Below are 22,851 nucleotides of genomic sequence, written 5' to 3' on the forward strand. Positions count from 1 at the left end.
AGAGGGAGAGAGAGAGATAGAAACATCCAGGATGAGAGAGAATCCTGGATCTGCTGCCTCCTGCAAGTCCCCAACTAGGGATCCAGCCCACATCCTGGGCATGTGCCCTTGACCGGAATTGAACCTGGGAGTTCAGTTTGCAGGCTGATGCTCCATCCACTGAGCAAAACAGGTTAGGGCTCATGATTTTTTTAAATAAGGGATTGGATCCAACTAAACATATCTGATAGACATACAGGACAATTATGAATATACCAGTGGTCTGGTGCATGGGTTCGTGCACATTGAAAGGAAAATAATTAGAAGAAATATTTTAATATTGTTATTTGCCCTTTCTCTGTAAGGGACACTGGTCGCCGTCTGTGGGGCGATCAGCGGGGCAATTGGGCTCCTGTCCAGCTCCCTCAGTGCCTGGGCGCCAGGCGGCAACCCTGCCTCCTGCCACTGGTCACAGTCTGTGGGGCAATTGGCCCCCATGAGCACCTGCCTTGGCCTGGTGCCACCCGCTCACCTGCTCCACCATCCCACCCTTGTCGGGACCCACTGGGGCCAGCAGCACCTTCACTGCTGCCTGTTGCTGGCGCTGAGTCGCCAACGCATGCCATATTCACGCCAGCCCCTAGTGGTGAGCACATGTCATAGCGAGCAGTCGAACTCCTGGTCGAGGGGACAATTTGTAATTTGGGCTTTTATTACATAGGATAATAAATATTATACTTCCCCAATGCTTTCATTATATGTTAATGATTTAATAACATTGTTGAAGAAATTTATTATGCTAACAATTTAAAATTAATATTGAGTTATCAATGTTTTTAAAGTTATACTTTTATTCTATATTACTATCATTTTATGATTTTTGATAATATGTTTACTGATTAATTTACTAAAAACTTTTAATGGTAAGAATTAGCAACATATCAAGTGCAAAAAAATTTTTAAGTTATATCTTTAAGCAAGTTCAGCGGACATTATTACCAGCAATGTGGCTTCTCCTCAATTTGGCAGGCCAATTACAGCCAGCCAGATAACACTTGCAAATGGAGGAGGATCAGAGTTATCATTTCTTTATAGCAAATTCCCAGAATGAGCACATGTAAGATTCAGGGAGGGAAAAAATCTGATGGTCAGAAGAAACTACTAAGATGAAAGTATGCAAAAATGTATGTCGAATGGTATGATGGGGTGGGAAATGAAGACTTGGAAAAAATAAAGTCAAATGAAAATATGTGAAAAATACATATTTAAACAAACATTTATCTGCTTTAACTTTAATGTTTACTGTTTCTCTTTCCGCTAAAACAGGCTTTCCAATAAAACACCCCTTTGTGGTCTTCAGACTTAGTTAACAACTATTTCAAACTTCTCATCTCTATGCTAGCAGGCTTCACAGGACCATTTTCATATAGACTAAGTCCTTACATTACACATTAACAAAATAGCTGACCATATGAAAATAAGATATTTCCTTTGTCACCCCACTAAAGAGCACACTTCAAGCTCATTAACACTAATAAAAGAGAAAAATGGTAATTGGCATACAACGATACCCTTTTCATTGGCTAATCAGGGCTATATGCAAATTAACTGCCAACTAAGATTGGCAGTTAACTGCCAACAAGATGGCGGTTAATTTGCATATGTAGGCACAATGCAGGGAGGCGAAAGGGAAAGCAGGAAGAAGCCCCCTGCCACTGACAGTGATTGGAAACCCAGGGGGGAGCTAAGAGCTGGGGGGCAGGGCAAAGGCGGCCCTGGGGCCGCCTTTGCCCTGCCCCCCAGCCATGATCGGAGAATCAGGTGCCTTTTCCGCCCTGGCCAGTGATAGCAGGAAGTAGGGGTGGAGCCAGCGATGGGAGCTGGGCACGGTCGAAGCTGGCAGTCCCAGGAGCTAGGGGCCCCTTGCCTGGGCCTAAAGCGAAGCCCACGATTGCGGGGCCGCTGCAGCTGTGGGTCCCCGCTGCCCGGGCCGGACGCCTCAGCCAGAGGCATCCTGCAGGGGCAGGGGCGGAGCCCGCGCAATCGCGGTGCCCCCCGCTGCCACTGCAGGTCCCCGCTGCCCAGGCTGGACGCCTAGGCCAGAGGCGTCAGGCCTGGGCAAGGGGCCAATCCTGCGATTGGAGGGTGATGGGGGTCAACGCCTGAGGGCTCCCAGTATGTGAGAGGGGGCAGGCTGGGCTGAGGGACACTCCCCCCCCACACACACCCAATGCACGAATTTCGTGCACCGGGCCCCTAGTCCTATCTAATAAAAGAGAAACATGGTAATTGGCGTACGACCGCTACCCTTCCCATTGGCTAATCAGGGCGATATGCAAATTAACTGCCAGCAAAGATGGCGGCCGGCAGCCAGGCAGCTTGAAACTAACATGAGGCTTGCTTGCTTCAGTGACGGAGGACATCAACGTTCCCCGCCTGCTGCTGCAGGCCTCTGAGCTGAAACTCTGAGCAACTATGTTAAAAATATAGAAGCTAAACAAAACCCCAGAAACCTCTTTAGTCCGCTGGGCTTCAGCCAGCAGGACCGCAACATTGTAAGCAAAGGCCAGAAACCTACTTTCAGCAGCGGAGGCCTAAGAGCTGGAGCCAAGCCTCAAAGCTAAAGCCGGCCCAGAATAAAAAAAGAAAAGAAAAAAAGGAGCGGTTGGGAGCTTCAGTCACCCCCAGCCTGAAAACAGCCCTCAGCCCCTCACCCAGACTGGCCAGGCACCCCAGTGGGGACCCCCAACCTGAAGGGTGTGTGACCAGCTGCAAACAGCCATCATCCCCTCATCCAGGCTGGCCAGGCACCCCAGTGGGGACCCCCACCCTGATCCAGGACACCCTTCAGGGCAAACCAGCCGACACCCACCCGTGCACCAGGCCTCTATCCTATATAGTAAAAGGGTAATATGCCTCCCAGCACCGGGATCAGCGGAGCCGCGAGGCCTCCCGGCACCGGGATCAGTGTGACAGGGGGCAGTGCCCAAACCCCTGATCACCCTGCAGCTCTGTGTGTGACAGGGGGCGGGGCCACAACCTCCCTATCCACCCTGCTCTGTGTGTGACAGGGTGCGGCGCCCCAACCCCCCCCCCCGCCGCAATGGGCCCTGCTCTGTGTGTGACGGGGTAGAGCCATAACCTCCCCATCGGCCCTGCCCTGAGTGTGAGTGCGGCGGTGCCCCAACCCCCTGATTGGCCCTGCTCTGTGCGTGACAGGGTACAGAGCCCCAACCCCCCTGATGGGCCCTGCTCTGTGAGTGACAGGGGGCAGTGCCCCAGCCCACTGATTGGCCCAGCTCTGTGCGTGACAGGGGGTGGCGCCGCAACTTCCCCATCGACCCTGCCTTGAGTGTGACAGGGGACGGTGCCCCAAACCCCCAATCGGCCCTACCCTGAGCGTGACTGAGGGTGGCATCACAACCTCCCGATCGCCCTGCTCTGTGCATGACAGGGGGTGGCGCCCCAACTCCCCAATCGGCCCTGCTCTGAGCCCGACCAGGGGCTGCACCTAGGGATTGGGCCTGCCCTCTGCCACCCGGGAGCAGCCCTAAGCCAGCAGGTCGTTATCTCCCGAGGGGTCCCAGACTGTGAGAGGGCACAGGCCGGGCTGAGGGACCTCCCTCCCCCCTGAGTGCAGAAATTTTTGTGCACCGGGCCACTAGTTCTACCATAATAAAATTTGCACATCAATAATGTGATATACAATATCTTTTAAAAATATGATTTCAGTGAGAACATCTTTGTGTTCCCAACATGAGCCACAGTTCCCAGCAGGTAGTAAAGTATTTCATCAACACCACCACTTATCCACATTTTTAACATATCTAAAATTTGATCACATCTTACATTTGACAGTGAAGCATAGCTTAACTGGCAGTGCCCTTCTCTTCTTAACCACATAGAATAATGCCTTTTACAAATAATGTTTCAGATTAGAATAATGTTGATTTAGTTTAACTGAATTAAATCAAGGTAAAAGTGTGTTGTCTATCCTATATAATGAAAGCCTAATATGCAAATCGACCGAAGGAACGACCAGTCGCTATGATGTGCACTGACCGCTAGGGGGCAGGCGCTCAACACAGGAGCTGACCCCAGCCCACAAGCCCCAGGCCAACACATAAGTGTTGGTTGGCAATTGTAAATATGACTTGAGCTTCTAAGACAGGATACTGAAACTGTATTCCTGAAACCAATAAAACAGCGCCAGTTTATTAGAATCTTGACCAATTTTAATACCTACCAGTTCCTTTGCTTAGATATGGAGGCTTAAAGAACTTCACAACACCATAGACATTGACAATCATGCCACCTTTGAGTTCATTCAGCGGTGTGTACGTATAACGTGTTGCTGGAACCTGAAGAAAAACAGTACATAAGTCAATATTAAGTATTTACATTTTAGAATCATATTATCATCAAAGAAGAGTCATCTAACCACATTTTTCTTCTTTTGAGTGTCTGATAAGAGGCTGAAGCTTGAAAAAGGAAATGTACAGCTTAAAAGGTTGCTATATAAACCACTAGTATTAATTTTTCTTAGGAATAACTTTGATCATAAATAGTATAATTTGTACACAATTCTAAGTAATGACATTTAAAAGATTTTGGTTCTGGTTTTTAACCCTAAGTAATATCACTTCAGAATTTGTGGGAAATAGATTTTACTTTGGCCTAAATAAAGCTAGGTTTTGATTATAAATGGTGTGAAGACATTAAAAATGGTAAGAGAAATGAAATTTTCTGAAATAACTGTATATAAGTTTGGAAAGAAAAGGGAAAGTGATTCCCAAGTTTAAGTTTACATATTTGTCAAACAATCAATAAAAGAGTTCATGCCCTAACCGGTTTGGCTCGGTGGAGAGAGCATCGGCCTGCAGACTGAAGGGTCCCAGGTTGGATTCCAGTCAAGGGCATGTACCTTGGTTGCGGGCACATCTCCAGTAGGGAGTGTGCAGGAGGCAGCCGAATCGATGTTTCTCTCTCATCGATGTTTCTCTCTCATTGATGTTTCTCTCTCATCGATGTTTTTAACTCTCTATCCCTCTCCCTCTCCCTTCCTCTCTATAAAAAATCAATAAAATATATTATTTTAAAAAAAAGAGTTCAAACATCTGGTCCTACTACCCATCAATATACTATCTTAAGAAATATCTCCCTAATGTATAAATGAATGACTATATCTATTTTGGTCATCTAAATAATGTACTTGTTAATTGATAGCCATCAAACAACTTAACCATAATTTGGCTTTCCATGTAAATGGAAAGTTAGTATATGTATGCAGAGCAGCTAAGTTATATCCTAATAGTTCAGAATACCTGGGCTTTCTGAAAAACCACTTACCTCAAGTTTAGAGGCTCCTTTGTTTTCCTCTGCCTTATTTATGGGTTCATGGATGCTTGAACCTGATCTATTTATACTAATTCTGAGAAATACTAATATTTGGGGTTAATTTACTTTTTTTAACAAAGTACATTAATCCTTTAATTGGTTATACTTTCCCTAAATCAAAAATTTGAATTATACCATTACAGGATTATTCAGAATTTAAAACCTGTACCTAATAGTCATTGTCAAGTAGAAACAAAATCTCTGAACTCTTGTTTGCCCACTGGAAACTAAGGGCTTAAGAACGTAGTAGAATACAAATTTTGTATTAAACTTTATCGTGACACTAAAAGCTCAGTTCACGACATTCATGCACTGGGGGTGGGGTCCCTCAGCCCAGCCTGCGTCCCCTTGCAGTTCGGGACCCCTCGGGGGATGTCTGCCTGCTGCAGAGGCAGGAGAGGCTCCTGCCACCGCTACTGCGCTTGCCAACCATGAGCCCAGCTTCTGGCTGAGCGGTGCTTCCCCTGTGGGAGCGCACTGACCACCAGGGGGCAGCTCTTGCATTGAGTGTCTGCCCCCTGGTGATCAATGCACGTCATAGCGAACGGTTGTTCCGCCGTTCGGCCCATTTGTGTATTAGCCTTTTATTATATAGGATTAGCTTCTTTCCATTTTCACTCAGCTACAAGTACCTCACCTGTAAAAATGGGAACTTCCTAGTGTTATGATAATAAAATTGTATTAAATACTGAAAAAAGTGAGAAAAAAAGAAGAGCAAAATGTCTGACAAGCATGATAAACTACTTCTAATTACATAATTCAACACATAAAAATCTGTTTAAATACAATCTGATTAAAATGAAAGAAATACATTTGGCTAAGGTTTAAAAGTAGTAGAAATCCCAATGTCTTCACACAAATAAAATTTTTTTCTGTTTCAGTTTCCTTATGCATGTAGCTTAGAGAAAACATCAGCAGATCTTCCAGACAACAGAATAACCAGGTAATAATTACTAGGTAAATATATACCTTGAATGGACATCAGATATCAAAAAAGTAGAGATTATGTTTTCCCACTGAATCAAATACTACTTCAAAATCAGATTATAAATATACATATATATTCATGTGTGTATCTACAGTTGTGTATATGTGGGGGTGTGTGTTCATGTTCTAAATTAAAGTAAATATCATCTTACCAAAGACATTGACTCTGTAGAAAAATCTATTATAGATTTAACATAAACCTGAAAAAAAAAAAACACAGAAAGGATTTATTTGTATACAACAACTTCCAATGTGGTTACAGACCTTTAATTGTAGTAAAACTACACACTTAACTGTATATAATATTCAAACACATCAGTGGCATAAAGTTATGGCTTAAAAATTAACAGTGACGTGCAAAGTTGTCTAAGCTAAGCTTCAGTCTAATTCATTAATTTTAATACCACAGGACAACCTCTAGCCCAATAATGCCCTGTGCACATTAGAGAGAAACAGGCAGATGTTGGCCTGTACGCACATGGCTTGACCCAACTCTATATGACAGGTTTCCGCAAACAGGTAGTCTCCAAATGTGTGTGGGGATGGAGGGGGTGGGTCTAGAGGAGGGAAAAAGTAAAGACAGAGAGAATGAGCACCTTCATAAAGAATAAAATAGGAAGAAATCAGTTTTACCTAAAAAGGGATACTTGATCAACTTAAAAGCGCAATTCAATAGATCATCAAAGAGGCTGACAATATAACTGCAAAGAATAAGATGAAGTCTGGAGTGCCTGTGGAGTTTCAACATTTTCATCAATATGTAACTATCTTTAAGGGATTTTTATTTTCTACCTGGAGTCATCTAAACATAAAGTCAGAAAAAATATTTTCTATTTTTAAAACTTAAAATATTAAATTAAAATAATTCAGTCAGGCTAAATAGTTTACCTGCAGATTTATAGAAACACTACTTCTATTCCATCACCTTACCTCATTAAAACCATAACATGAGTAGAGACTAAATGTTACACACTTACATAAACAGTTGACTTGAAGTCCTCAAGTGCTTTCAAAAATAAGCAATGTTCACCATCTTTGCTTGTTGTAGGTGAAGACAAAACAATAAAACCAGCCACTGCAATGGTGTCCTGCATAAAAAAAAGTTTCCATTATCAAAGTATCTATAATTTTTTATTATTTATAAACAGGAATCATTGCTATAAAATGGAAACTGGTTTGCTGGACTTGTTTAATGCTTATGGAATATAAGACTGAGCCTACCACCTCCTCTAAAAGGTTATCAACAGTGCAGCCATAGATGATATAACATCCCATTTCATAGACCAGGAAAACACTAAATCATTTGGAAAATCTTATTTTTTTACTGGCACTTCAAAAATCAATGTTTATCTCAATTTATGTCAATAAGTTTGTACAAATAAACAAAATGAAGATAAAACACATGATCCAACAGTATTATGAGTGGAATTTAAATGAAACAATCTCAGACTTAAGAAAACTCAGTACAAAAACTCCACATTGTTATAAAGCTAATATATGTGCCTATAAATTCAGGGTATGAGACATAAGAAACTTCCATTTATAAACTATTCAGCAATGAAAATAAAAAGCAAATAGATAAATTCAGTAACGAAAATGTAAACAAGGACACAGTATAAATTTGCTAATTTTCAATAGACGATACATTAAAATTCTCCGGCATTCTTAATGAGGAGCGACAGGACACAGACAATATGAAACAACTAATAACCACCCAACAAAAACACTTATTTGACTTTAAAAGGCATTAAGTAATTTTTACTACACTGATCCTATCTCACCAGTTACATGTTGTGTTCCTCAATCTGGAATTACACCTTCTCATACTTCTTTAGCATTTCAGGATCCTCACTCAGGGTCTGTAAATATGCTGTTCTTTTCTTACTGATCCACTCTCACAGTACCCCTGCTCTCATTCTTTCTGCTACTTTTCTCATTCTACTATTCAATCTTCTCAGTTATATATTACAACTGGATAAAATAATTAATTCCATAATATTTAATTCCACTCTTCTCCATTAAACACTGTTCCATAGTGGCAAGGTCCATAACTGCCTTATTCAGTTAAGTCCCTGACACTTAGCATAGTAGAGGGCAGAAAACATTCAACAAATGTTTAGACAACCAAATGTATTATCAAACATATGAATGTAAATATAAAAAGAAAATACCTGTATTAAATCTTCAATAAGCTGAACTTACTACAAACCTTACGTAATAGCATCTTAGCATTGTAGGAATGGAAAAGGACCTTCATTTTTCAGAAAATAAGAGCCAGAAAGGATAAATGAGGTCACATACAGCTAATTAATTATAGATCAACACAAAAATCCAGATCTCCTGACTTTAAAGACAGGCACTACTCTACTACTTCTCTCACAACCAAATCTTACAGAAATGAGAAAAATTGATTAATAAATGTCTACTTTTGGACAGTTCTGTAATAAAACATTTTTAAAACTTTCAAAATACAAAAAGTCTTTCCTCATATTTTATATCCACACTAGTGGCCTGCTACACAAAATTCGTGCATGGGGGGCGGGAGGGGGGGGGTGTCCCTCAGCCCAGCCTGCACCCTCTCCAACCTGGGACCCCTTGGAGGATGTCTGACTGACAGTTTAGGCCCGATCCCAAACCAGCAGTCGAACATCCCTCCCGCAATCCAGGACCGCTGGCTCCTAACCCTCACCTGCCTGCCTGCCTGATCACCACCATGCTTGCTGGCCTGCTCACGCTCAACTGCCGCCCCAGCCCCCCCCCCCCCCCCGCCCTGCCAACCTGCTCATCCCCAACTGGCCCCCCTTGCCAGCCTGCTCGCCCCCAACTGCCCCCCACCCACTGCTGGCCTGCTCGTCCTCAACTGCCCCCTTCCTCCGCTGGCCTGCTTGTCCCCAAATGCCCCCCTGCCGGCCTGATCGCCCCCAACTGCCCCCCCTTAACAGCTTGCTCATCCCAAAATGATCCCCCTTGCCGGCCTGCTCGCCCCAACTGCCACCCCCCCGCCAACCGGCCTGATCACCCCCAACTGCCCTCCCCTCCTGGCCTAACTGCCGCTAACCACCTCTACCTCGGTCCCGCCACCATGGCTTTGTCTGAAAGGACGTCCAGAAGGTCTCCCGGACTAATTAGCATATTAACTTTTTATTAGTATAGACTAGGGGCCCGGTGCACGAAATTCATGCACTGGGTGTGTGTGTGGGGGGGAGTGTCCCTCAGCCCAGCCTGCCCCCTCTCACATACTGGGAGCCCTCAGGCGTTGACCCCCATCACCCTCCAATCGCAGGATCGGCCCCTTGCCCAGGCCTGACGCCTCTGGCCTAGGCGTCCGGCCCGGGCAGCGGGGACCTGCAGTGGCAGCGGGGGGTGCCGCGATTGCGCGGGCTCCGCCCCTGCCCCTGCAGGACGCCTCTGGCTGAGACGTCCGGCCCGGGCAGCGGGGACCCACAGCTGCAGCGGCCCCGCGATCATGGGCTTCGCTTTAGGCCCAGGCAAGGGACCCCTAGCTCCCGGGACTGCCAGCTTCGACCGTGCCCAGCTCCCATCGCTGGCTCCACCCCTACTTCCTGCTATCACTGGCCAGGGCGGAAGAGGCACCTGATTCTCAGATCATGGCTGGGGGGCAGGGCAAAGGCGGCCCCAGGGCCGCCTTTGCCCTGCCCCCCAGCTCTTAGCTCCCCCCTGGGTTTCCAATCACTGTCAGTGGCAGGGGGCTTCTTCCTGCTTTCCCTTTCGCCTCCCTGCATTGTGCCTACATATGCAAATTAACCGCCATCTTGTTGGCAGTTAACTGCCAATCTTAGTTGGCAGTTAATTTGCATATAGCCCTGATTAGCCAATGAAAAGGGTAGCTCGTACGCCAATTACCATTTTTCTCTTTTATTAGTGTTGATTATGCTTTGATTGGTTGAACAGCTGACCGGTCAACCGGACACTTAGCATATTAGACTTTTATTATATAGGACTAGAGGCCAGGTGCACAAAAATTTGTGCACTCGGGGGGGGGGGGTTGGTCCCTCAGCCCAGCCTGTGCCCTCTCGCAGTCTGGGATCCCTCGGGAGATAACGACCTGCTGGCTTAGGGCTGCTCCCGGGTGGCAGAGGGCAGGCCCAATCCCTAGGTGCAGCCCCTGGTTGGCCTCAGAGCAGGGCCGATTGTGGAGTTGGGGCGCCGCTCCGTCATGCACAGAGCAGGGCGGATTGGGAGGTTGTGATGCCACCCTCAGTCACGCTCAGGGTAGGGCCGATTGGGGGGTTGGGGCACTGCCCCCTGTCATACTCAAGGCAGGGTTGATGGGGAGGTTGTGGCGCCGCCCCGTCACGCACAGAGCAGGGCCCGTTGGTGGCGGGGGGGTTGGGGCGCCGCCCTCCATCACCCACAGAGCAGGGCCCATCAGGGGGTTGGGGTGCCGCCACTGTCACACTCAGGGCAGGGCCAATGGGGAGGTTATGGCTCTACCCCATCACACACAGAGCAGGGCCGTGGGGTGGGGGGGTGGGTTGGGGCGCTGCCCTCTATCACCCACAGAGCAGGGCCGATCAGGGGGTTGGGGCGCCTTCACCTGTCACGAACAGAGCAGGGCCGATAGGGAGGTTGTGGCCCTGCCCCGTCACACACAGAGCCGCAGGGAAATCAGGGGGTTTGGGTGCTGCCGCCTGTCACGCTGATCCCGGTGCAGGGAGGCCTCTCAGCTCCACTTATCCCAGTGCTGGGAGGCATATTACCCTTTTACTATATAGGATAGAGGCCTGGTGCACGGGTGGGGGCCGGCCTGTTTGCCCTGAAGGGTGTCCTGGATCAGGGTGGGGGTCCCCACTGGGGTGCCTGGCCAGCCTGGATGAGGGGATGATGGCTGTTTGCAGCTGGTCACACACCCTTCAGGTTGGGGGTCCCCACTGGGGTGCCTGGCCAGTCTGGGTGAGGGGCTGAGGGCTGTTTTCAGCCTGGCGGGTGACGGAAGCTCCCAACTGCTCCTTTTTTTCGTTTTTTTTTTTTTTTATTCTGGGCCAGCTTTAGCTCTGAGGCTCTAGCTCTTAGGCCTCCGCTCCTGAAAGCAGGTATCTGGTTTGTTTCGGTTCTCGAAACTCTGTATCAACTCCAGCTCTGAGATCCCAGCTGGCTGAAAGCTGCTTTCTGGTTTTTTTTTTTTAGCATCTGTATTTGTTACAATGTTTGAAACTGCAGGCTCAGAGGCCTGCAGCAGCCGGTGGGGAACATTGGAGTCCTCCGTCACTGAAGCAAGCAAGCCTCATGTTAGTTTCAAGCTGCCTGGCTGCCGGCCGCCATCTTGGCTGACAGTTAATTTGCATATTGCCCTGATTAGCCAATGGGAAGGGTAGCGGTCGTACGCCAATTACCATGTTTCTCTTTTATTAGTGTAGATATTAAACGTTCAAACTTACTTTAAATAAAAGCTAAAAATGGAGAAAAAGAGAAAAGGGGTCTCATACTGAAGGAGGAACTAGTAAAGTGAGAACGTATGTATTCCAGCAAAATGTGTCATTAGTCTAGCAAAGCAAAAATTAAACTTCTGTTAAAAAAATTTTTTTAATGTTTTAAGATATTTGTTGTATTCAAATACAGAGCTAACCTTAAGGGCACGAGCACGAAACAAATAAAGGTACAGGAATCAAAACAGAAAATTCATTGTTTTATGCAGTAAGTTTTACCTTTGATTTGCAATAGTCTTTAACCTTAATACTATAAGCTTGAATTAAATAGCCTACTTAGACCTCCCAAATGACCAGCATTTGTGGATTTTTAAACCCAGAAAGAATTTAAAGTAAACTTGACCTCAGTCTTCTCACCACTGTATTTTAAAAAGGAGAAAGCTTACTTACCATTGTTAACATCCTCTATTACCTGACAAGTATTAATTAGCTAGTGTAGTTCTATTCTATTTTACTATCTATTTTAAAAATTTCAATAGAAGAAAACACTTTTCACATGTCAGGTAAAATACTAATATCTAATATACAGTATATATTTTGCAGATGCACTATACATGTTTTGCTAATTCATTATATTATAACCTTTTATATTATTTTTCAAATAAAAATTTAATATTAGAATCCTAAAGGATAAAGGTGGAAATGTATTGAAAAATATAAGCAAACAGATCCCTTAACATTCAAAAACATGTAATTATTTTTAAAATCCTCTTCTAAGATAGCCAAGGTATATTATGAAAAAAAAAGCAATTTACAAAATATGGATAGAAGACACTTGGTAAAATGTATATGGATACAAAATTATTTATGTATATATGTGCATATACAGTTATCCATATATACACATATGTATTTATAAAAGCTGAAAGGATACCAAAGAGAGAGAGAGAGAGAGAGAGAGAGAGAGAGCGAGAGAGAGCAGTACAATGGGACAAGGCAATGGGAGTGTGTTCAGAGGTAGCGGGGCAGTGTCTGCTTTTCTGGTTATACCTTTGCATATTGCTTAAACGTTTTCAAAACTATGGCCACATAAGAACAATAGTTAAGATAAATATTTTCAAGACCTAATTCAAGTCCACTATATCTCCCTGAGGCAGGAAAAAAATACATTTGTGGAGACAGTTTCTACACTTACTACAAGTTCTATAGCAAATCTTAGGCTTTGAATGGTTATTTTCAGAACAGTACTGATGACCATCACCACAGGGGATTACTAAAGGTTACTACATTTATCAATGATAAACATATGGAAGCACTTTGCAATTTGTGAAATTCCATACAGATGTAATACAATATTTTTACTAAAAGATTAGAAAAAAAAGATGTCATATATGTTAAAGATTAGTAATAGAGTATTTTTAGTAAAAGATTAGAAAAAGACTGGTTAAACTGTCCAGCCAGGGTGGCTCAGTGGTTGAGCACTGACCTATGAACCAGGAGGTCACAGTCAGATTCCAGGTTGTGGGCTCGATCCCAGCATGGGGTATGCAGGAGGCAGCCAATCAATGATTCTCTCTCATCATTGATGTTTCTCTCTCTCCCTCTCCCTTCCTCTCTGAAATCAATAAAAATATATTTTTCTAAAAAATTAACTACGCATAGATATATGTGTTTATTTCTTAACCCTCAATTCTATTCCATTGATATACATGCCCTTATGCCCCTTCCATACTGTTGATTACAGTATCACTTGAGTAAGTTTTATTAATCATGAAACATGAGTCCTGTGACTTTTTTTTAATTCCAGATTATTTTGGAATTCAGGGTCCCTTGAAACTCATTATGAATTTGAGAACTGACTTTTCCAGTTCTGCACAAAAGGTCATTGAAATTTTTATAGAAATAGCATTGAATCTATAGATCACTTTAGGTAGTTCTGACAGCTTAATATTAAGTCCTCCTACCCAGGAATACATGTCTTTCCATTTATACAGCTCTTATTTTATTTTAGCAATGTTTTTTAACTTTCAGTGTACAAGTCGTAAATTTATTCCTTTAGATCAGTGGTTCTCAACCTTCTGGTCCTTTAAATACAGTTCCTCATGTTGTGACCCAACCATAAAACTATTTTCGTTGCTACTTCATAACTGTAATGTTGCTACTGTTATGAATCATAATGTACGTATCTGATATGCAGGATGGTCTTAGGCGACCCCTGTGAAAGGGTCGTTCAACTGCCAATGAGGTCGCAACCCACAGGTTGAGAACCGCTGCTTTAGATGCAATCATCTCTGGAATAATATTCATAATTTCATTTCCAGATTGTTCATTGTTAAGTGTATTGAAATCCTACTGAGTTTTGTGTGTTTACCTTACACCCTGAAATACTGCTAACTCATTAGTTTTAATAGCTTTCTTTTGGATCCTTTGGGATTTTCAAATATAGGATCATGTTATCATGTTGTACTTTTTCCTGTACAATTTAGATGTCTTTTATTTCTTCTTATTATTTAACTAGAGGCCCGGCGCACAAAATTCATGCGCGGGTACAGTCCGTAGGCCTGGCCTGCAATCAGGGCCATCTTTCCCAGCTGCCCATAGCCAGCTCCACCCCCGGCTGCCACCCATCCCTGGTTCCCCATTCGCCATTGGGTGATTATTGCCTGATGGCTGGGGGAAGGGACCGAGAGGTTGGCTGTTCCCACCCACTCGCTGGCCTTGCCCTTACCACGGGTGGCCATCAGGCAATCGGAGCCGGCCGGCCGGGGAAAGGAACCAAGAGGTGGTCAGTGCACCTCATAGTGACTGCTCCAGTGGCCATTCTGCCATTAGAGTCAATTTGCATATTACCATTTTATTATATAGGATTACTCTAGCTAGAACTTCCAGTACAATGTTGAGTAGCAGTGGAGAAAGTGAGATTCCTGTGTCTTATTCCTAATCTTAGGGGAAATGCTTTCAGTCTTTGAGCATTGAGTATGATGTTAGTTGTGGATTTTTCATAAATGTTCTTTATAATGTTGAGGAAGTTCCCTTCTATTCCTAGTTGTCTAAGTGTTTTGATTATGAACAGGTGTAGGATTTTATGAAATGCCTTTTCTGCATCAATTAAGATGATCATTTCCTTTTTTCCTTTGTTCTATTAAGGTGATGTATTGCAATGATTGATTTTCTTATCTTGCACTCCCAGGATAAATCCCACTTGGTCTGTGTGTCTGCTCTAATATGCTGCTGGGTTCGTTTTGACAGCATTTTAATGAGGATTTAGCAAGCATGTATTTTTAAAACAATTACAAAAAAATATTATAGCCCTTGCCAGTGAAGCTTGGCGGTTAGAGTGTGAGCCTGCTCACTAAAGGGATGTGGGTTTAGTTCTCAGTCAAGGGCACATACTTGCGTTGTAGGTTTAATCCCTGGCCCTGGTTGAGAAGCAGGCGGGAGGCAACCAATTGATGTGTCTCTCTCACATCAATATTTCTCTCTCTCTCTGTCTCCCTCCCTTCCAAAAATATACCTGGGTGAGGATAAAAAAAAACTAAAAAAAAAAACTAAAACATTATAAACATACAGAGAACTACTGCTCATATTATTTCTTAGTAAGAATTTTTTTTTAATTGAGGGTAAATGTATATATCTTTAAGACATTCTATTGAACACTAAAAATTAAAATGAAGTAAAAGGAAAAAATGTCCCTTTTTATGTCAATGATGAGTTTTACTATCTTAGGGTTGCTGCAATTTTAAAGATGTTGCTTCTTTAAGTATCATTCTTTTACATACCTGCAAATATGTAATGAATCTCTAAAAAAAAGTCTACAGGATGACTATAGCATCATCAATAATTCTAAACCCACTTCTAAAATGATAAAGTAATATGAAAATATTTTACCCCTTCAGAGAAAACTTTTGCACAGTCCTTTGCTAATTTTCCAAAAAATAACACATTGATGGCATTACTCTCCGAATCTGAATTTTCTTGTTCTAGAGAAAAACACACACACAGGAAAACACTTATTCGATATAGCAGTTTTATACACACCATGAAAGTGATGGCAACTACATTCTAAAAACAATAGTTATGCTCTGACCGGAGTGGCTCAGCTACTTGGGCATCATCCTGTGCACCAAAGGATTGTTGGTTCCATTCTGGGACAGAGCACATACCCGAGTTGTGGGCTGGATCCCTGGTAGGGGGCATGCAGGAAGCAGCCAATAGATGCGAAGCTCTCATATCAATGTTTCTCCCTCTCTCTCTCTCCCCCTTACTGTCTCTCTAAAAATCATTTAAAAATATTTTGAAGGCCTAACCGGTTTGGCTCAGTGGATAGAGCCTCGGCCTGCGGACTGAAGGGTCCCAGGTTCGGTTCCAGTCAAGGGCATGTACCCTGGATGCGGGCACATCCCCATTAGGGGGTGTGCAGGAGGCAGCTGATCTATGTTTCTCCCTCATCGATGTTTCTAACTCTCTATCCCTCTCCCTTCTTCTCTATAAAAAATCAATAAAATATATTTTTAAAAATATTTTGAAAAAAATAAAAACAATAGTTACTTCAAAATGTAATTATAAAGAATAATTACAATGTTTACAATTCAATTTTGGTTTACTACTTTCATTTCAAACACAATGAAGAGAATGCTACTGGGCATAAAAACCAAAACTATAACAAGTTTCAAGTAGAATATGTTCTATAAATCTCTATAAATATCACCTAATGACCACTTTCTATTTAATTTCCCATATTTATAATCAAAAGAAACTGAACAAGATATTAATTGTTCAATTTTTATACTAATATAACAATATCACCCCACAAATATTTCATTTACTGAACTTCTAGTAACTACAGTTTTTGGCATATTAAGTTTTAATGTAGACAAGTGTGGTCTTCTCCCCCAGCACCCATATATTGAAGAGTAAAAGAGCTGTATAAAAACTAAGCTATCTGTAATTTTGAAAATAAAAATTACTTGGGTATAAGAAATAAACATTGTACAAGTCACGTCATTTGGATCTTCTAGGCTTTGGGAAAGAATCTCCATAACCTTCATTCTCTAGGAATCACTTCCTGTAACCACTGCAGCAAGGCCGAATGCTAAGACTCAATTATATCATCGTATAAGTAAAATTGCACTTCTGTGTGTGTACATTTATATACAAAGTTACCCATTTGTATATTACAGGAAAAAAGTTAAATAGAAATGATCTTATATACCTTGTAGTCCAATCTTCAAAATAGGTGTTCTGTTTCCACCATAGGTTAAAGAAGAGATATGTGAAAGTTTTCCCTGAAATGAGAGAAAAAGAATTACGCAGAAGTCAAAAGAGGTTATTATAACACCAAGATATAAGATTGGAATCATTTTTTAAAGGCAATTGACTTTTATCTTGCAAGAAATCACAGTACCATGTTTAAGTCAGTATTTTTAAGACATGAAAATGATTTATGTAGAGAAAAATGAGGGCCTAAAAATACTTTCGTTCATAAATTAATTTCTTTTTTTTGTTTGTTTTTTATTGTCTAAAGTTTTACATGTCTTCTTTTTCCACAATTGACTGCCCCCAGCAATTTCTACCCCCAAGAGCAAGCCCCCATCACCCCAGTGTCTATGTCCATTGGTTATGCTAATATACATGCATACAAGTCCTTTGGTTGATCTCTAACCCTGTACCTCCCCCATAAATTAATTTCTTAATCCATTAGTTAAATATTACCAATTCCTCATTTTATATATAAAGATGAACTAGATCAACTTCAACTTTATTTTAGCCTGTAAAAGTGTTTTCTAGTAAAGAAAAAGCTTAAGAGTTTGCTCCTAGAAAGAAATTAAAACTTATTAAGGAAAAATTTTAAAGTGAAAAATGATAATCTCATAAATAAGGACAGTGTGGACAAATCAATGGACTAAGGCACAAATACAGTTTAGTCTTTGTTCTGCTTCTTAACTAAGCAACTCTGTCAGTCAAAAAAAGTTATTTAACCAGAGTTTCAGAAAAATAAATTATTTAATCTGGATAGTTTTTATCATTTCTTTTAGCTCTAAAATTTAATGATTCCATGATCAAATATATTATAGGGCTCTTGGAAAACTTACACACAGAAATATGATTGATTTAATAAAGTTTAACAATAGATCCTATAATACATATCTCCTAAACTAATATTCCAACTTTGACATAGCCAACAGCAACAACAAAAAAAACAGCTCTGTTCATAAATCAATTTAACTTAAAAGCATCAGAAAAAAAGAAAATATGACTATCAGCAGCACAAAATGATTCAAAGTAAAGGTAAATAGTTTCACTTAGGAGGTACAAAGCTGGAAAGAATGAGAAAAAGTGGAACAATGAACAAATTCACAATTTGACATACCAGAATTGAAAACAGAAAGCAAACAAATAACCAGAAATCTAGGAAAAGAGAAGTACCTCCAATGAGAGATGAGAGGCAAGTATCTACATGGAGAATATTGATTAGAAGGGCAAAACCAAAATGTAGCCTTCTTGCTCTTTCCTTTACTCTTGGACTTACTATACTAATAAGCCTCTCACCAACCTCCCATCATTTTCTCCTTAGTCCCTAACTTAAATGTGCAATAATGAAAATGAAAAGTTCACTAAATATGCATAACAGAATATTAGATATGGAAGAAAAAAGGTTCAGTGAACTTGAAGACAGATCAATAAAAATTACTCAATCTAAAAATTTCTCTCCACTAAAAAAGAAAACAATGCTGAAGAAAAAGAGACCTGTAGGTAACCAGCAAATACCCTAACATACAAACATACATGTAATTGACATCCAGAAGGAGAAGAGTAATAATGTCAGAGGGAAAAAATTCCAAGGAATTTTATATATCCTATATAATAGAAGCCCAGCAACCAAACGGCAAAATGACCAGAATGAGTAGTCGACAGGTTGCTGTGATGTGCACTGACCACCAGGGGCATACGCTCAACACAGGAGCTGCCCCTGGTGGTCAGTGCGCTCTGACAGTGGGAGCGCCATTCGGCTGACCAAGATGAGCAGCTGCTACCGCAGTGGGAGCAGGTCCACAGCCGCACTCAGCTGACCAGGATGAGTGGCACTCCCATGGTGGGCCATCCCTGCAGGCCACGTCCCACATCAGTGCACAAACCCCACGCACCGGGCCTCTAGTTAGCCAATAATTTCCCTAACTTGATGAAAAACATTGACTTATGGATCCAAGTAGCTCAGTTACTAAGAAGCAGGAGAAATACAAAGAAAAAACACACCTAGACATACAACAGTCTAACTACTAAAAACGAAAGATTAACTATTCTGAGTTATGAACATTCTTACCTGGACATATTTCTTGCTATAATCACAACCTAGCTGTAGAGATCTGAAATCTACTTTGTGTAGTTTATTTAGTGGCTCATTTTCAGGCACCCCATTGACTTCTTTTATTAATTCCAGTGGCATATCAGATCTGCTTTACAGTGGCATATCAGATCTGCTGTCCAAAGCAAATTCAATCAGGGAAGTTGATATCTTGATGCTGAAAATACAGAGACCAGTGTTTTATACAAAATGTAGTCAATAATTGCTTTAAGCTTCTATGTCTTAGTTTTGCTTTGCTTTTCCTTTTCCTTTTAGTTAGTTATCACTGTTGGTGGACAAGAGCTAGAGAATGGATTATGCTATAATTTTATTGCAAGGATAAATATACACATTCTTCTAAATCACTGAAACATAATCCCCTTCTATTTGCTTTTGTATTTTATTTTTTAAAATTAAATCTTCACTGTCGAAAGTATTACATATGTCCCCTTCCTTCCCTCATTGACTCCTTCTAGCCTGCCCCCACCACACTCCAGAGGCTTTGACCACCCTACTGTCTGTGCCCATGGTTTATGCATATATGCATACAAGTTCTTTGATCTCTTCTCACCCACCCACCCAGTCTCCCCCCATCTTTTCTGAGGTTCCACAGCTGTTCCTATGCTTCTATGTCTCTGGATCTATCTTGTTCATCAGCTTATTTTTTCAACATATTAAAGAGAACATGTGATACTTGTCTTTCTTTGACTGGCTTATTTCACTTAGCATAGTACTCTACAGGTCCCTCCATGATGTCTCAAAGCGTAAGAGGTCCTTTCTAACAGCTGCATAGTATTCCATGGTATAAATTAGCACAGCTTTTTTATCCATTCATCTACTGATGGGCTGTTTCCAGATCTTAGCTATTGTAAATTGTGCTATGAACATAGGTGCACACATTCTTTCTGATTGGTATTCCAGGTATTGTAGGATATATTCCTAGAAATTGGATCATGTAGTCAAATGGGAGTTCAATTTTTAATATTTTGAGGAAACTCCATAATGTTTTCCACAGTGGTTGCACCAGTCTGCATTCCCACCAGCAGTGCACAAGTGTTCCTTTTTCTCCACATCCTCGCCAACATTTGCTTGTCATTTGTTGATGATAGCCATTCTGACAGGTATATGAATTTTAAGTTGTATGAATTCCTTATATATTTTAGATATAAACCTTTATCTGATTTTTCATTGCCAAATATGCTCTCCCATGCAGTGGGCTTTCTTGTTGTTTTGTTGATGGTTTCTTTTATTGTGCAGAAGCTTTTTGTTTTGATGTATTTCCATTTGTTTATTTTCTCCTTAGTTTCCTTTGCCCTAGGAGATGTAAACATATTGTATCTGTACACGTATTGCTATGAGAGATGTCTGAGATTTTGCTGCCGATGGTTTCTTCTTAGATTTTTATGGTTTCACGTCTTACTTGTAAGTCTTTCATCCATTCTGAGTTTATTCTTGAATATGGTTTAAGTTGGTGGTCTAGTTTCATTTTTTTGCATGTATCTGTCCAATTTTCCCAGTGCCATTTACTGAAGAGACTGTCTGGACTACATTGTATATTCTTGCCTTCTTTTTCAAATATTAGTTGAGCATAATGGCTTGGGTAGGATTTATTCCAGGGATGCAAGACTGGATCAATATTCGCAAATCAATAATGTGATGCATCACATAAAAAATTGAAAGACAAAAATCACATGTTCATATCTATAGACGCAGAAAAAGCGTTCAACAAAATCCAACACCCTTTTTTGATAAGAACTCTCAGCAAAGTGTGAATAGAGGGATCATATCTAAACATTTTAATAAAGGCCATACATGACAAACCTACAGCCAACACCATACTCACTGGGCAAAAACTAAAACCATTTCCCCTAAGAACAGGAACAAGACAGGGATGTCGGCTTTCACCACTCTTACTCAACACAGTACTGGAAATCCTAACCACAGCGATCAGACAAGAAGAAGGAATAAAAGGCGTCTGAATTGGAAAGGAGAAAGTAAAATTCTAGTTATTCACAGATGACATGATATTGTACATAGAAAACCCTAAAGATTCCACCAAAAACTTCTATATTTAATAAATGAATTTGGCAATGTAGCGAGTTACAAAATTAACACCCAGAAATCAATGGCATTTTTATAAGCCAATAATGAATTCTCAGAAAGAGAAACTAAACAAATAGCCCCATTTATCATTGCAACAACAACAAAAAATTAAGATACTTAGGCATGAACTTAACCAAGGAAGTGAAAGACCTGTACTCCAAAAACTACAGGGCATTGAAAAAAGAGATTGAGGAAGATATAAAAAAGTAGAAGAATATGCCATGTTCATGGATTGGTAGCATCAACATCATGTCCATACTACCCCAAAGCGATCTATAGATTCAATGCAATCCCCATTAAAATACCAACAGCAGGTTTCACAGATCTAGAACAAATACTCCAAAATTTTATATGGAACCAAAAAAGACCCCGAATAGCTGCAGCCATCTTAAGAACAAAGTTGGAGGGATCACAATGCCAGACATGAAGTTATGCGGCCGCTGTAATCAAAACAGCCTGGTACCGGCACAAGAACAGGCATATAGATCAATGGACTAGAACAGAAATTTTAGCTTTGTATTTTAAAAAGTACTTCTAAAAGTCAGTTTTAATATCGGTGATAACTGAGCTAAGAATAGCCTTTTCCACCATGCTTTAAAAAGCACAAGCTGCTGGGCAAGGAAAGTTCTGACAGTGTTAATACTGCGTAGGCAAAGTGCACTACCAAAAGCAAATTACTCCAAAATATACCCGTTACCTCCTTCCTCCCGCCCGATACAATCAAAAGAAATGACTGCTGAACTGACGTTCACGTGTGCACTGTAGGTTCAGTCTTATTTCTCAGTCACTAATGCCAACACTCACACTGGGTGTGTGCGCGCCAACCTCCCCCGCCGGCAGCCTCCGTGGGGGCGGGCACCGGGACTAACCCACTAAGGGCTCCCCGACCCCAAGTGGGCACCGCAGCTCAGACAGCGACGCGCACGAAGAGCTTCTCCGCAATAACGACGCCTCCTCTAGGTCCTAACGACATCAGCCTCTTTATCAGGCCAGGTCCGGTCCCGACCCACCTAGGATGCACACTACCAACTCCAGAACTGTACTCACCGCGCTCCGGAGCCAAACTCCGCGTTCAGACGGGCGCGCCGGTGACGTCACACGCTCGCCGGCGGCGCAGCTCCCGCGCATGCGTGCTCCGGCCCAGGGGCCACCTTGCTGTTCTCTCCCGCCCCCGCTGAAGGCGGACTGAGGGCTCCCAGCGTCTCCGCTGCCCTGGAACTTTAGCCGAACACGAAACGCGTCACGCGTTTATTTAAACGAGGCATGCGGCCCGCCAGCCGCGAGTTTGACATGCTTGACCCGCGGACGGGAACGGGGACGGGGACGGGGAAGGGGGGTGGGAGGAGGGGCTGACCGTAGCGTCCGCTCGGATTCCCGCCTCCCCTGAGCTCCGCCCCCGTCAGTTCCCGCTATCGGGCCGGAAGCGGCAGAGGGGAGGCGGGAGCTGATTGTAATTCCTGTGACTAATTAAAAACTATTCCCAAACCTGGGTGGGAACAGAGATTCCGTTTGCTGGACTGGAAGCCTCGGGGGGGGGGGGGGGGGAGGGGGGCGGGGGGCAATGGTCCAAGTGTACATCCTACAAAGAAATCGTCCCAGCGGTGAGCAATGCTGTGTGCAGGCAGGCTTGACGGGCCTCTGGACCTCTTCACTGTT

At 42.4% G+C, this 22,851-nt stretch overlaps 1 protein-coding gene across 5 annotated transcripts in view; it reads right to left on the bottom strand.

Annotated features, from left to right (window-relative positions):
- The window catches only part of POT1 (protection of telomeres 1), an 83,507-nt gene extending 61,009 nt beyond the window's left edge, over positions 1-22,498 (bottom strand). The window contains exons 1-7 of one of the 5 annotated variants that reach the window (XM_059711697.1): positions 22,243-22,498; positions 19,072-19,270; positions 16,963-17,035; positions 15,639-15,730; positions 7,341-7,451; positions 6,516-6,563; positions 4,226-4,340 (exon numbers count right to left, since the gene is read on the bottom strand). In XM_059711697.1, the coding sequence (XP_059567680.1) occupies positions 4,226-4,340; positions 6,516-6,563; positions 7,341-7,451; positions 15,639-15,730; positions 16,963-17,035; positions 19,072-19,194 (562 nt within the window). In that variant the 5' untranslated portion in view covers positions 19,195-19,270; positions 22,243-22,498. The other 4 variants (XM_059711699.1, XM_059711700.1, XM_059711701.1 and 1 more) reach the window with 4 other exon arrangements.
- Between the last annotated feature and the right edge of the window lie 353 nt (positions 22,499-22,851).

This window comes from Myotis daubentonii, chromosome 10 (genome assembly GCF_963259705.1).
Source record: "Myotis daubentonii chromosome 10, mMyoDau2.1, whole genome shotgun sequence".
NCBI classification, from domain to species: domain Eukaryota; kingdom Metazoa; phylum Chordata; class Mammalia; order Chiroptera; family Vespertilionidae; genus Myotis; species Myotis daubentonii.